The following is a 15,501-nucleotide window of genomic DNA, read 5'->3' as shown; positions in this document are numbered from 1 at the left end:
CACCCTCTCGGTCCTGCCCCTTCACCCCCAGTGGGACCCCTCTCCTCCCACTCCCTATGCCAGGCTGCCCTGCTGGGCTATTTGGGGCTCTGACCAGCCCTGTGGTGTAATCAGTGCCCCAGGATAATTGCCACCTGCTCTGCCGGTGTCTGGGGGCTGTCTCGGCCACAGCAGCAGGGGGTGGACACTGGGCAGCCAGGCCTGGAGCGAGGTCAGACTGGGGCAGTCCTCCCCACCCCACTCTCCAGATCTGCTCCTCACCACCCACAGGACCTGCAAGGATTTCCCAGGAAAGCCATGCTTTCCTGGGGGCTGTGCCCTGCTGGGATGCCCTGTGGCTTCAGCTGGGAACGGGTAGCCATCCCAGCCAGGGGGCAAAAGTGCAGAGGCCACTCCATCACCCACAATCAACTCCAAGAATATCCCCCCTAACATACTGCCCCCAGTGAGCACCCCTCCCCAGGCTGTAAGCTGACCCCTGGACAATGCATGGCTGGAGAACATGCTTTGCAGCTAGGACTTCCGTGTGACCTTCAGCAAGACTTTCCTGTGATCAAGCCCTTCAAGCCTCATTGTCCTCCTTCACGGCAGAGCCTAAGGAGACATGTGAGACTGAGTCCCCCATAAATGCCGGCTCCCTGCCCTCCTGCTACTTTTCCACAACCGGGACTTAAACAACCTGTTGTTCTCATTTGACCGACACTTTGACCTTGGGGAATAGGTTCAGCCTCGGTTTCCTCGTTGATGAAAAGGAGATAATCAGAGGAGCTGCCTTATCAGGTTACTGTGAAAGAGACGCTGTCTAATGCATGCCAAATGCTTAACCCAGTATCAATAAATGCCAGTGGTAGTTATTATTATGGCGAACTTCAGAGGGCAGAGAATGGGGCTGGGCAGCACTTAGAGGCCAGTGGTAAGACACTGAGAAGAGCAAAGCCTCAAGAGACAGGCCAGGGCTGATGGGACAAACCACACAGTGACCCCAGCACCCAAGCATCCCCAACTGCAGCGATGGCTCTGGGGCTGAGAGTGAGAAAACCTGGCCTTCTTCCTCTTTTAGTCCCATTTGCTCTAAGGTGGCACATATATACATAGCATATATATGATATATATGATATATGATATATCATATATATGATATATGATATAGCATATATATGCTTCTTGAGATCGATGAACACAGGACACCTGTGGATTTTTTTTGCTGAATTTTTTATTGGAGCATAGCTGATTTACCATGTTGTGCCGATCTCTGCCACACAGCAAAGTGACTCAGATATACACATATATGGGCTTCCCTTGTAGCTCAGTTGGTAGAGTCTGCCTGCAATGCAGGAGACCCAGGTTCGATCCCTGGGTTGGGAAGATCCCCTGGAGAAGGAAATGGCAACCCACTCCAGTATCCTTGCCTGGAAAAATCTCATGGACAGAGGAGCCTGGTGGGCTGTGGTCCATAGGGTCACAAGGAGTCGGAGCGACTAACACTTATACACATATATATATATTCTTTTTTTTTTAATACTTTTTTCCATTATGGTTTATCACAAGATATTGAATATAGCCACCTGTGCTATATAGTAGGACCTGGTTGTTTATTCATAAATGTTTTGTTTTAAAAGAGAATCAGCAAAATCAAGATGAAGTGCCTTGATCCTGGGAGATGGAGAAGTAAATCTGTTGCTTTTTTCTTTGCTGTTAGAGTCCAGTGCTAATTCGTCCTGATTCTTGGAATTCTTCACAGAGACATCCATGAGCAGCCTACTAGGGCCACTCAGAGAACTGACTTCTTCCCCAGGTGGCGCAACACCGTGGGGGGAACAGGCTGCAGTGCTGGGCCCAGAGAACAGGATTTGCAGGGCCAGCCTGTCCCTGACGCAGCAGAGCGCCATCCCTCGCTACTTCCCGTCTCCAACCAGGCACAGAGCTCCCATCTCTGGCACCCTGGCAAACAGGCCAGACTGGGAGAATGCCTTAGCTTTCCTGCTCCACCAGTACCACAGCAGGTGCCAAGAAGGCCACTTGGGTAGAAGGGTGAGGCCAAAGTACTAGATACCTCCCCCTTGGGGATGGAGAGGAAGGGAGCATGCTGAAGAGTGGGGCTTGGAAAGTGGGTACCATCACCACCAGCAGGAACTTTGCAAGCCCAGTCTGAGCCCTGAGGACCCCAGACCAAGGCAGTCCTTAGCCCCACCACAGCCTGGGTACCAGCCCCACATCACAGCCATCACAACTCCACCATGCTGTCCCTCATCCTTGACAGCCAATGCTCCATCCTGGGAGCTGCATCTTGAGGGACTTACTCTGACTTGATCTTGGTGGACCCATCCGGAGGAACAGGTCACCCAAAGCCAACATGGACTGAGGGAACCACGGGCTCAGTGCCCCTCCCACCAGTTCTCTTTCCAGTGGGCTCCTGCTACTGTGGGGTACGCCACTGGGGGCTGCCCAGGCTTGACCTAGCACCCCTTGGACTGATGCCTGGGGTGTGTGTGGTCCCAGGGGACTGTTTTCCCTCCTGGTGCGCTCTCTCTCACTCTCTCTAACTTGCATCTCCTCCCTGGCTTCTGTGAGCTAATCAGGGATCAGGAGGGGGAGGAGGGGGATGCTGCTTGCCTTCCCCGTTATCTGCAGCAATCCACGGTGACTAATGCTCCCAGTTGGTAAAAAGGCAGTGTAATCAAAACACTTTTTTTTTAGTCCTTAAAGTTAGTCATTCTCCCAGAGTGGAGGAGAAAAAAAAAAAAAAAAGCCCACAGCAGGCACCATGAAATGCAAGCTGAGAGACTCATGCTGCAGATGGAACTAAAGCATTGGCCGTAGCAGCTCCAGTGTGGGCCTGAGGCTCAGTCTCTCCTCCTCTGGACCCTTTGCGAGACTTCCTCCACGCCCTCACTTGTTCTTACTTTCCTCCATATCTGGGCTGTCTCATCCCTAAAGGTCTCCCATGCCAAGTTGGGATCTGCCCTTTCCCCTCACCCTGCCAGGTGCTGCCACCTGCTGGTCACCCCAAAGTGGAGGAAGCACATAAAAGCTCCCAGGCTGAGGCTGAGGCTGAATGTCATCTTTTTGTTAGGTGCCTGGTCATGTGCTTCCCCTCCTTTCACCCCAACGCGGCCACAGGTCAGGTTGCCCACGTTGGAATCTCCATTTCACTACTTACTGACTGTACTTCATGTGGATAATAATAACTGTACCTACCTAGTAGGGTTGTTGTGAAGATTAAATGGGTAAGGGGAGGGGGGTGCTTCCCTGGTGGCTCAATGGTAAAGAATCTGCCTGCCAATGCAGGAGACACAGGTTTGATCCCTGATCCGGGAAGATCCCATGTGTCTTGGAGCAACTAAGCCCATGCACCACAACTACCAAGTCTGTGTTCTAGAACCCAGGAACCATAGCTGCTGAAGCCCGAGTTCCCTAGAGCCCAGGCTTCACAATGAAGAGTAGCCCCCACTCTCCAGAACTAGAGAAAAGCCCAAGCAACAACAAAGACTCAGCACAGTCAAAAATAAATTAAGTAAATATTTTTTTTAAAAAAAAGATTAAATGGGAACTGCTTAGAATAGTGCCTGGCATATCATGATTGCTGTTAACTCATAAAAATAATAACAACAACATAATAACGTGGAATGTATACCATCATATTCCCCTTACTCATCTATGGCAGACATTGCTAGTCAACCAATAGGAGGAATTTCCCCACCAATAGGAAGATTCCCCAGAATCCTCAGCACAGCACTCCAGCACTCCCTAGACTTCTGTGTGGGGAAGCTGGGGGAGGGTGTATGTGACAAACTCAAAGATGAGGGTTAACAGGGAGCAGCTGTTTGCCAATTACTGCGTGAAAAACTCCAAAGAGAAGTCAGGTGGCAAAGCTAGTTCTGCTGCTGTGTTGGTTGTGCTCATGCTCATTCGCAACCAACACTTTGTGACTCCATGGACTGTAGCCCACCAGCCTCCTCTGTCCGTGGGATTTTCCAGGCAAGAATACTGGAATGGGTTGCCATTTCCTCCTCCAGGAGAATCTTCCAGACCCAGAGATCGAACCTGCGTCCCCTGCATTTGCAAGTGGATTCTTTACCACTGAGCCACCCAGGAAACCCCTTAAGCTGCTTTCCTTCTGATAAATAGCTTTGTCCCTGCCACCTGAACACTCATTTAACTTCTGGCTCAGGCTTCTGGGGAGAATGCAGTAGTCACCTGGCTTGAAACCAGGAGCATCTATTGATAACCTCTATCCAAAACTCCTCCACTCTCTGCTTCCACTTAGAAACTGAATTTGCTCATATTCTAGTCCATCCCCCACCATGAAGGGCGAGGGTCAACCTGTATCATGCTGGTTGTATGCATGTGTGCTAAGTCACTTTTGTTGTGTCCAACTCTGTGGGAACTTATGGACTGTAGCCTGCCAGGCTCCTCTGTCCATGGGATTCTCCAGGCAAGAATACTGGAGTGGGCTGGTTATAGAAGAGCAAGACAAGCTCCCAGCCCTGGGTCTGGAGCCCCGACAGCTGAGTTTCCCCCAACAGTGGGAGGTGTTTGTCCTTCCTTGTGCTCAGTTCCCCGTGGATCAATGCCACATGGATGCCATGCTCATGGAGGGAAGCTCGTGGGTTCATGGGATAGCAGGACGCCTGCCAGAGCCCAGCATCCACCCTCAGCCCAGCACGCCTCAAGCTGAGCCAATGAGCCACAGTAGGGAGATGGAGCTCTGCTCAGAGCAGACACTCTCCTTACAGACTCCTGGGAGGCCAGCACTCTTCCCAGTAAAGGTCGTGCAGGCTACATGAAAGTTTTGGGGTCAAAGGTAAGCAGTACAGCCCCAGGGGGGCCTCAGGCTGAATCCTTTCATTCCAGAAGGTACGTGTTTGGCTTCATCTCCAGACATCGATGATTCCTCAAACCTGCTCACTTCTCTGGGCTTGCCTCTCCCTGCTCAAGCCCCATCTCATATGCCTCTCCTATTCTTCTGTTTCCTGGGGGCCTCTGGAGTCAACGGTTGACTTGGAACCTCAAAATACTAGTGACTTTGGTGATGAGATCCATCCACTCATCTTCTCAAAGAGGGAATCAAGGCCCAGAAAAGAGCTGTGACTTGCCTGAGGTCATCTTGGGGTCAAAGAACCAGAGCCCAGGACTCCTCCAGATTCTTAATCTGGAATTCATCATTCTTGCCCTGCAGGATGTGGTTTCCATCCCACAGCCCTGAAACAGACTTCCCCTGGGATATGGTGGTTGGCTAGGCTAATACTTGGAAGTTCTTTAGCACTGTGGGGCAATAACCAGGGGAGACAGAGTTTGGGGAAATGAGGAAGCAGGTGGGGGAGCCATGCACAGGTGCTGAAGTTCCAGGAGGCTCGTGAGCACATCGCCCTCCATCCATCCAGGGCGAAGCAGCAAGGACCGTCCCTCCATTTGTCCACTCTGCCCTCACTGCCCTGTGGTGACTTCCCTTCCTCCTCTCTGCTCCTCAAGGCTGCCCCACTGCTCACTTTGGCCTGTCTCCTGAGGAGTAACATGGTGATGGAGCCAATCTGTGTGATGTGCTTGGGGGCCCACCCTCCACTGGAAAACCTCTGTTGAGTCATATACCCTCAAGAATGGAAACAGAAAATAAAAATGAGAGACTACTCCCTGTGGATGACCTTATGAGCTCCCCTGTCCCCCCTGGTCAAGCCCTCCTCCCTACCCTGGGAGGTCAGAATAAATCAAACATTTCTGGGGGGGTGTGGGTGGGAGAGAGGCTCAAGAGGGAGAAGATACATGCATACTTATAGCTGATTCACAATGATGTATGGCAGAAACCAACACAACTTAGGAGACATAAGAGACCCAGGTTTGACCCCTGGATTGTGAATCTCTCTGGAGAAGGGAATGGCAACCCACTCCAGTTCTTGCCTGGAGAATCCTGTGGACAGAGGAACCTGACAGGCTACAGTCCATCAGGTCACAGAGAGTCAGACACCACTGAAGTGACTTAGCACTCAGCACGATTCATGTTGATGTACAGCGGAAAACAACACAATGCCATAAAGCAATTATCCTCCAATTTAAACAAAATTAAATCTTTAAAAAATCATACATTTCCTTGCTCTAGTTCAGGGGTACCCAACCCCCATTAGGGGGGCCACTAATGGACCACTTAGCAGAAGGTGAGCAGCAGGGAGCAAGCAAAGCTTCATGTGCGCCTCCCCATCCCTCTCAGTACCACTGGACCATCTGCCCCACCCCACCCCCAGCCAGCATCATGGAAAAACTGTCTTCCACAAAACCAGGCCCTGGTGCCAAAAAGATTGGGGACTGCTGTTCTAGTTCACAGGCTTAACTACTCTCCAAGTAGCCCCAGTAACAATGAAGCCTATATGAAGGAGGAAAATACCTAGAGGGAAGGCCCTTGGGGCCCCAGCAGTAACCTGTAGCTTCACTGCCTGCTGTTCTCTCTTCTAAGGCAGAGAGGTTCTAGGGGGTAAGAAGATCAACTTGGCCCAGGTCCCCAGGTAGCTTAGCAGGAACTAAGGCCCTGAAATCTGACTTCAGAAGACCCAAGGCAAATGAGTTGCTTACCTGAAACTTAGTCCTCTTCTCAGTCAGGGTAGGTTCCCCCTGCCTGCATGTTCACCAAGCCTCCCTTCAGTCTCACCCAGGCAACCTGATTTGCCATCAGGATGTGGCTTACACATTGGCTTCTCCCAGAAGCCTTCACAAGGGGGGCTCCTTACAGGCTGCCACAGTGCCTTGTTCTTTCCCATTATACACTATTATTTAGTTGCCTGACTACCTCTCCCTACAGGGGCTTCCCTGGTGGTTCAGATGTTAAAGAATCTGCCTGCAAAGTGGGAGACCCAGGTTTTATCCCTGGGTCAGGAAGATTCCCCTGGAGAAGGGAATGGCTATCCACTCCAGTATCCTTGCTTGGAGAATTCCATGGAGAGAGGAGCCTGGCGAACACTTGTAACTGCCTAACTGCCAGGTAAGTAGCTCTGGGAGAGCGTAAACACAGGATCTATACTGTTTTCCCATGGTTGTATTCTTGAAGTTAGTGCAGTGCCTGGCACAGTGAATATTTGTTAGATGAATGAGTACAAAGAATGGGACCATTCACATCATTTGGGTTCTGTAGTGGGGAGCACAGGTGGAAGACTGGGAACAACGCTTACTCTTCGTCTTCTTCTGTTGAATAAATCCACAGAACATTCCAACCTGAAAAGCACCTATTCTATTTCTATTCACAGCCCTGTGCCATCTTGGAGGAGCAGAAAGATCCATTTATTTCTTTGTTCGTAACAGGTAACTACGTACCCAGTAGAATATTTATAAGATACAAAAGACCATACAGTGAATATCAGTTTCCATCCATCACACCCCCTCCTTCATCGTCCTCCTCTCGCCCTCCCCCACCCCGACCCCCAATTAGTTACTGCTACCCTCCCTGGATGAGAAATCTCTTTACAGACTGAAGAACTAGGGCAATCGGCGGTTAAGCAACACGTGTCGTCTGTGGAAGAGAATTTTACCAAGTCAGCGTTTAAGGAACAAAACGCACCCAGGGGTCCTCTAGCCCCCGCCACAGCCTGAGTCCTTTGGAGCCCCTAAGCCAACGCTTGAGGGTCGCGGGCCAGGGCAACACCTCGGAAGCAAGCGGCAGCGGAAGGGTTAACGCGCCGCGCCCCCACCCCCCACCCGTCCTCCAGATCGCCTCTTCCGGCAGAGGGGGCGGGGCTAACGTCACTTCCTGGAGACTGGTTGAATCCGGAAGCGATCTCCCAGGACTGAGTTGCAGCTGAGGACCCCGGTGGCAGGGCAAGGTTCGGGATCATGAGTTGGTGAGTGAGGCCAGGCGGCGGGAACCGCTGGAGCCCCCGGCCCGCAAAGCGCTTTGCCCTGCGTTCGTCCGAGTTGTGTGCCTTGGTCCCTGCTGCCCGCGGACCCTTCGCCGCGGAGCAGGGCCCGACTGGCTCCGGATTTAGGGTCTTTCAAGGGGCCTTGCTCCGGTGCTTGCTGGCAGGCTTCATCTCTCCGCAGGCCTCACCGGGAGGTGAGGCGTGGGATCCCTTTAGCGTGGGATCTTGCGTTTGTTTCCTGACTTTGTTCCAAGGAGCCGGTCCGGTCCGTCTTCTCTCGACAGCGTGAAGGGAGGGACTGTCCTGTTCCCTCCTTTTCTAGATATCCGTTGAGAAATATCTACTTCTTTCTCCCCTCGTGAGCATCTCTCCACCGCTGCCCGGTGGCCCTCACTCTGACAATCTGAGCCCCCCTCATGGACCAAAACCCCTTTTGCCTTCAGAAGAGTAACCTTTGCCCCATTTAGTCCTCAAGAGACAAACCGTGCTGCTTTTTTGGAAGATGCCAGAATTACACACCCACCCTGTCGGTACAGGATCAGACTAGCTTTCATCGTTTCCAGGGCCATTACCCTCTCATTGCTTTCCCAGTTAGCATAAGTAAGTGTAAATGTTATGGGAAGGATCAGGCCGAGAGAAGAGAAGCGAGGGAGGCTCAGAGTAGAGTCATAACTAAAGGGCTGGCAGGTGCGTTGCTATGGAACTGTCTGATACTTGACTGGTGATAAACACTTGTTATTATTCAATAGCTGATTTCTTTTGTAAAACTCAGTTTGCTTGAAGGACCTTACCCTCAGGCCCAAGAGCCTACACATTCACAACTCCAGATCTCAGGGCATCCAACCAACACAATAAACACAATAGGTGTGCTGGTCTGAATGAATTGCCCCCCCGCCCCCCGCCCCCGCCAAAGATGTACGGGATGAATCAATCCTTTTGGAATCCAAGTTATGTTAGCATAGGGATCACCTTTGCCACTCTCTCCTCAGAGTCTAGTCTGTTTCTTTACCAGAAGTGCATGACGATAGCTAGTTATGAATGAGCAAAGATAGTAGAATATTCTAGGAAGGCTCGTGCAGGCTCACGTTTGGCCATCTGTGGGAACTAAGTTCTGGCCACAAGCTGCTGACGTCATTCAGTCTCAAGGACAGCTCTGTAGTGTAAATGTGAGCCATTTCTACCCACCTGCCTTGCTTCTTAGTGAAGACTGACAGATAGAAGACAACCTGCCCCAGCACGCGGAGGACAGCCCGGGGCAACCCCTAACAAGCCCCAGCAGGAGCTGCTCCTTTTCCCTTCACCTTTGCTTCAGGAGGCCGGTAGGGAGCTGGAGGCTTAAAAAGCTGACTTTCCCATCTTGTTATAACTCAGTGAAGGGCAAAGCGGCAATCCTTCAGTTCCACTTCCCAGAGGAATTGCTTCCTTAAAGGGTCAACCAGGGTCCCCTTACTTTGTGAGATAGATGTCTTCTTACCTGCTGCATCTTGAATCTTTGGAGTTCTCATACCTAATATCCTTAAAATGAAAAGCAGACAGTACAGGTGCTTTACATTGCTTAGACTGGCATTTACAGTTCTTAAGAGTGAATCTGTCTTTTTTTCCACAAATCAGGGGAGGAGCAGAGCAGAGACCACTGAAGCTAAAGGATTCTCTGGGTGATCTGAGATACATTGTTTCCACCTGTCTCACAAAAACCTTTTTTTCCTGAAAAAACTAGTAGCCTATTTCCTAAAGCCTTTCAGGCTGGAGAGAATTGAAATTGACAAGTAACTGTCCAGCCAAAGCTGAGATTTTATCCAGTAGAATTAATTTACCAGTACACACACATCTTGCCTCCTCCTTGGATTCAGGGTCACAACCAAAAGGGTGGCTTTGTCCCTCAAAGCTGAGGTTCCTTTCTCTTCCTCCTTAGAGGGCTTCTACGTCATCTCTTGCGTGGACCCTGACCCTCTCTCCCTGAGAGGGGAACAGCACCGGCGCCTGGGCACACAATCACACTCAGTTCCTGGCTGAATGGCTGGCAAGAGGACCGGGGCTGGATCCTTCTGATTCACTCCTGGAGTGGTTTTCCTGCTCCCAGAATGAATCCATCCATTCATCTGCAACTGGAATTCTCAGTGGGGGAAGAGACTAGAGTGACGTAGAGCCGTCATGGGAGGCTGATGCCCAAGGTCAAGTTCACCAAGCACATAGGATATGCCAGCCATCATCGAATAAGGCCTAGGGGCACGAAGCCCTTAGTCCCCAGAGGGCAACCATTGTTCTGGGTTAGACCGGGCTTTCAAAATGTCACAGTGAGAAATGTCCAATATTGGTGCCCTTGGCGCGCTGTGGACTTCACATGAAGAGTAAGAGCCCTTTGTTCTCTGCTTCCTCAGTGCGTGCGGCCCGCCCACCGCCTGTTTGTTTAGTGGGCCCTTGCTGCCTTCCTGCACCATCCACCCATCTGCCTCTCAGCAAGGTGGCCAAGCAGTGAGCCCTGCTCTGAGGAAGGCATTTGACATTCACGTATCAGATCACAGATCTCCTTCTTGGCCCTAAGCCAAGTGCTTCTCTCTTTCCCCTCCTCCTCCCCCCGTCACTCCCTCTCTCCCTGGGTGTGTATGTGTCTTTATTATGATGTGGAGAGAGAATTAAGTAGTATTAAGGATAGTGGCCTTAATCTTACTCACCTGTCTTCCTTGGAACCACACACCTTGACGATGATGTTAGGCTTCAGCGACAAGGAAAAAGGAGCGCAGCTGAAAGAAATCGGCCTGTACCCAGAGGCTCAGGAGTTTGATTCAGAAGAAAGGAAATTAAAGCCAACACAAACAAACGTGGCAGGAGCTGGTGAGCTGAGGCCAGGCCCTGGCCCCCTCGTTCACAGCAGGCCTGCTCAAGCGCTTGGTCTTTCTCTGTCTTGTTTCCTCCAGCGGCACTCTCAACTTTGTCACCTGATCTGTTGTGAAAAGAATGGAAACCCTACAGATGTGATTTTTGTGTTTGTGATTCTTCTGCCTCCTCAAACATTGGTATTCCTCAGGGAACATCTTTTTTTTTTACCTGTTGTTCTCACCCTGTACCCTCCCCACCATCTTCAGGATAAAGGCCTAACTCGGCCATGTCTCATAAGGCCCTTCTGGATCTGGCTACCCCACTTCACTCCTGTGTCCATGGTTTTCCTGGTCTCTTGTGCCCCTGCTCCTCTCTGCCCACTGTTGCCTCTGCCCAAAATGCTTTCCTCCCCCTGACCCACCATCCTCCAGGCCAGCATCCACTCATCCTTTGAGTCAGGCAAGGCTTCCCTGCTGGTCCAGTGGTTAAGACTCCACTGCAGGGGACATGGGTTTGATCCATGGTCTGGGAAGATCCCACATGCCTCGAGGCAGCTGAGCGCATGTGCCACAGCCGCTGAGCCTGTGCAGCCTCGAGCCCGTGCTCTGCATCAGGAGAAGCCGCTGCCACGAGAAGTCTGCACCCCAGCTACAGAGCAGCCCCAATGCAGCAGCAGATACCCAGCATAGCCAAAAGTAAAAAAAAAAAAAGTCAGGGCAGGTTTCACCTCCTCTGAGGGTCTTCCCTAAATGGCCCCTGCACACCCTGCCGAGCTGAGTGGGGTACCACTCCTCTGGCCCTTATTAGCTTCTGTCCTTGAATTGCTGGCTTTTCATTCAGCCCACTAGTCGATGAGTTGTTGAAAACACTTGTCTCTTGGCCACCATAGTAGCCCTAGCACTGTTCCCGGCAATTCGTAAATGTTGACTAGATGTATGAATGAGGACTATATTCCCATATACTGACTTGCCTTCACTCAGGAAAAATGTAAGATAAAAATGTGCAAAAGCGCCTTTCCTCACTGAAGAGCGTCTAAGTATGCTGTCGTTAACATGAAGAAGTGGCTTCCGAGTCTACTCTGTCTATTCTCTCCTTTGCCTTCACCACCCACCCCCCACCCAGACTTCTTTGTTCAGCTCCACGGTGCTTCTCCTATGGTTCGCCCTCGCTCTCCAAGTATCATAAACATGTGCCTCGCACATGGTAAAGTCCCTGAGAGCAGGATCTGGGGCTTCTCCATCGCTGTGTACACGTAGTATGTGGCACGTAGTGGATCCCTAGTCAGTAATTGTCAGATGCACTGGATGGAATGTAAAGCAAGGACAGTAAACTGCTGGGTCAGAGGGAGACGTCCGTTCAGTGGCAAACATTTTCTCAGGGGAGGCTTTTTTCCCTCTGGCACTACCATTGCTATCTGACATTTGTACAGTACTTTTAACTTTGCAAATTATGTTCCCATCCATTATCTGATAGCATCGCTGCATCTCCCCTTTGAGGTTTGCAGTTCAGGTCTGATTATCTCCCTTCAGCAACTTATCTGGATTCATTCACCTCGCAGAACTGGAACTGAAGCCTGAGAATTCCCATGCTTGAACAGGAACATTAGGAAAGGGGAAAACCATTCCCAAGTTGACTGGATCCCAGAGGAAGGTGTCTGACTTTGCTCAGCTGATTAACATGAGCAGGTTGGTAGTGAGTTACAGGAAATGATTAGTCTTCACACATTAAGTGATAGAGGAAGTCCCGTGTCCTGCAGACCTTCAGGTATTCTGGGCCATCTTGGTTCCTTCCTACTATGGGGCCTCCCCGCCTGGGGTAGCCTTACCACTCACTTCTGTGACTTGGGACAGGCCAACCTCTCCCCAAGCTTTTTCCTCCTCTATAAAGAGCCATATGCTCAGTTTTGTCTGACTCTTTGTGGCCCCATGGACTGGAGACTGCCAGGCTCCTCTGTCCATGGGATTCTCCAGGCAAGAGTTCTAGAACAGGTTGCTCTCTCCTCCTGCAGAGGATCTTCCAGACCCAGGGATCGATCTTTCGTCTCCTATGTCTCCTGCATTGGCAGGCGGATTCTTTACCACTAGTGCCACATGGGAAGCCCATAAAGAAAGAGTCAAGTATCTTGAGTCCCATAGCTTCTTAGTCAAAGGCATTTTCTTATATTGGGTTGGCCAAGAAGTTCGTTCAGGTTTTCCCATAACATCTTGTGGAAAAACCCGAGCAAACCTTTTGGCCAGCTTGATTATTCTACTCTAAGTAAATGTATTGAGGTAGTTTTCATATTGGCAGTTAAGCTATTAGAGTTGTTGTCCCAAAACCATTATTCTGGTGGCTGATCTACTAAATAGAGCCCAGTGTAGTTTGTTGCACATAGATAGCGCTCAATGAATCTTTGTTGATTTAACGTATATCAAGCACTAACCATTGGGGCTTTTCCGAAGGCTTTAAGAATCGATCCTTGCCTTCATCTGGTGTATGAAAAGTGCCAGGGGTTCACAGGAATGACAGCGGATCACTAAACATCCATGTAGCTTATCCCGAAAGATGTCAAGCAGAGGATGTGATTGTAACTGAACGTTGACTTAGCCAGCGTTTCCTATTGCAGTGGGGAACGACAGAGGGGTGGGTACAGGTTAGAAAAATGGTGTGGTAAAAGTGCACAGAGATGGAATGCTTCTGGAGTGTTGGGGGCGGGCAGCCGGGAGGCCAGCTTGGGTTTAATAAATAGTGATTCGGGTAGAAGCTTCGTGGATGAGAGCTGGCACTCTGGTTGGGGCCCTAGTGTAAGCACTTTCAGTGCCATGCTGAGGAATTGAAATTAAGCCTAGGCTTTTGAAAATTGCAGGTTTTTGAGCAGGGAAGTGGCAGGGCAAAAGCAATGATTTTTGTCAGATTAATTTGGCAGTGGTCTGCAGGATAATTCAGAAGCGAAAGAATGGAGATGGGGGCAGGACAACTTGGACAGTGGCTTCTGAAATTTTTTGACTACAGTTTGCAGTCAGAAATGCCTTTGATGTCAACACACACACACTCGAAATTAGTTTCACATTGGATGTGTGCGATGCACTCAGATATTTTCTATTATGTTCTATTTTGGTTTTTAGAGAAAGACCCACTTCATTGCTTTCATGATTGATTTTGATAGATGTTTACAGTGGAATGACATGCAGTAGTGTAAATGATCGGCGCGTGATGGGTCTTCTACACAGGACCCAGAGTTTATTACAAATATTCAGACTAGAAGCTTCTACCTGTGACTTCAGCCTGGTCGAGATAGTGCTGTTTGTTTATTTGGTTCTTTGTCACGGGTTTTAATAAGAAATACAGAAGGGGCAGCTGTAAAGAACACTGGTTGGTTCTGTATAAGAATTTATTCCATAGATTTGGAAACTGTCAACTACTTTATAGAAAAGAGAACCAGGTGGACAAAAGCCTCAGCCAAGATTTTCCATGTATTAATTATCAAAGAAGGACTCCCCTGGTGGTCCAGCGGTTAAGACTTCAGGTGCCAATGCAGGGGGTGCAGGTTCAACCCCTGGTCCAGGAGCTAAGATCCCACAAGCCTCGGGGCCAAAAAAAACAAAACATAAAATACAAGCAATATTGTAACAAATTCAATGAAGACTTTTAAAAAATGATCCACATTTTTAAAAAAATGGTCCACATCAAAAAAAAATTTAAAAAAAAATAATAATCAAGGAGAGCAGATTAAACCAACAGTGAGAAATGAGATACTATTTCACAGCTATTGGACTGTCGAAAGATACGGTAAATTTCGTCCAGCAATCCCAGGTGTCTGAGGAAGCAGTGGGAACTACAGCCACTGCATGGGGTGAGGGCAGGGAATTGACAGGCCCGCTGGGAGGTTTTGCAGCTCCTCACACAGTCAGAGATGGGCCTGCCCCTCACCCAGTTAACCTTTCACACCTGTGCAGCAGGAGACCCGCAGCAGAAATGTCCACTGCTTCACTGTTTGTGTTAATAGATGTCCAGACTCTGAAGAATGGGAAATAAAACATGTTATCGTTATATGGTAAAATAAGCTGTAGTCAAAATGGAGTCATGTGTGTCTCAGAAACATCATGCTAGACATAAAGTTTCCAAATGGTACATTTAATATTGTACTATTTGTATAAAGTTTGTGTGTGCTAAGTCACTTTGGTCACGTCAGACTCTGCAACCCTGTGGGGAACTGCTTTTTCTCATTTTTTGTGATTATACAACTCTGCCCCATAGGGGAGCTTTTTTACACCAAGCTCCTCTGTCCATGGGATTCTCCAGGCAGAGAATACTGGATTGCCATGCCCTCCTCCAGGGGATCTTCCCGACCCAGGGATCAAACCCACATATCTTACGTCTCCTTCATTGGCAGGCGGGTTCTTTACCACTAGTGCCACCTGGCAAGCATATTTGTATAAAGTTGTATTTGTATAAAGCATATTTGTATAAAGTTTAGACCTGTAAAACAGTACTGCGTTGTGCTTATGGATTCAAATTTATGAAGTGAAAATATGGGAATAATACACCCTGAATTCAGGGTAGTGGTTATGTCGAGGATAATGGGGTGGGGAGAAGGAAGTGGGATCAGGTTGGAAAACCCCAGGAGCTTCAGCAGTATCTGTGCTGCTGTGTAGGTTGAAGGATCAGACCTGAAGCTAGTGTGGCTCAGTGTTCGTGTGGTCGTTCATAGTGTCGTCCATACAGGTGGATGTCCATCCCAGCCTTCCTCTCACTTCTCGGGACCAGACCTTCAACAGAGAGGAGGAAATGACAGAGTAAAAGCACTTTTAAGATTCCTGGTTGGTGAAGGACAGAAGTGAGAATGAGATCAGAGCTAGTGCCTCAG

General features: G+C 49.6%; 1 protein-coding gene across 1 annotated transcript in view; it reads left to right on the top strand.

Moving 5' to 3' along the window:
- The first annotated feature begins 7,708 nt into the window (after positions 1-7,708).
- Positions 7,709-15,501, top strand: part of BIN3 (bridging integrator 3) — a 49,977-nt gene continuing 42,184 nt past the window's right edge. Inside the window, exon 1 of the mRNA XM_043453488.1 lies at positions 7,709-7,820. Within this exon, the coding sequence (XP_043309423.1) occupies positions 7,813-7,820 (8 nt within the window). The 5' untranslated portion in view covers positions 7,709-7,812. The remainder of the gene's footprint in view (positions 7,821-15,501) is intronic.

Source organism: Cervus canadensis, chromosome 30 (genome assembly GCF_019320065.1).
Source record: "Cervus canadensis isolate Bull #8, Minnesota chromosome 30, ASM1932006v1, whole genome shotgun sequence".
NCBI classification, from domain to species: domain Eukaryota; kingdom Metazoa; phylum Chordata; class Mammalia; order Artiodactyla; family Cervidae; genus Cervus; species Cervus canadensis.
The sequence above is the reverse complement of the archived record's forward strand: the minus strand, read 5'-3'. Positions and strand labels throughout refer to the sequence as shown.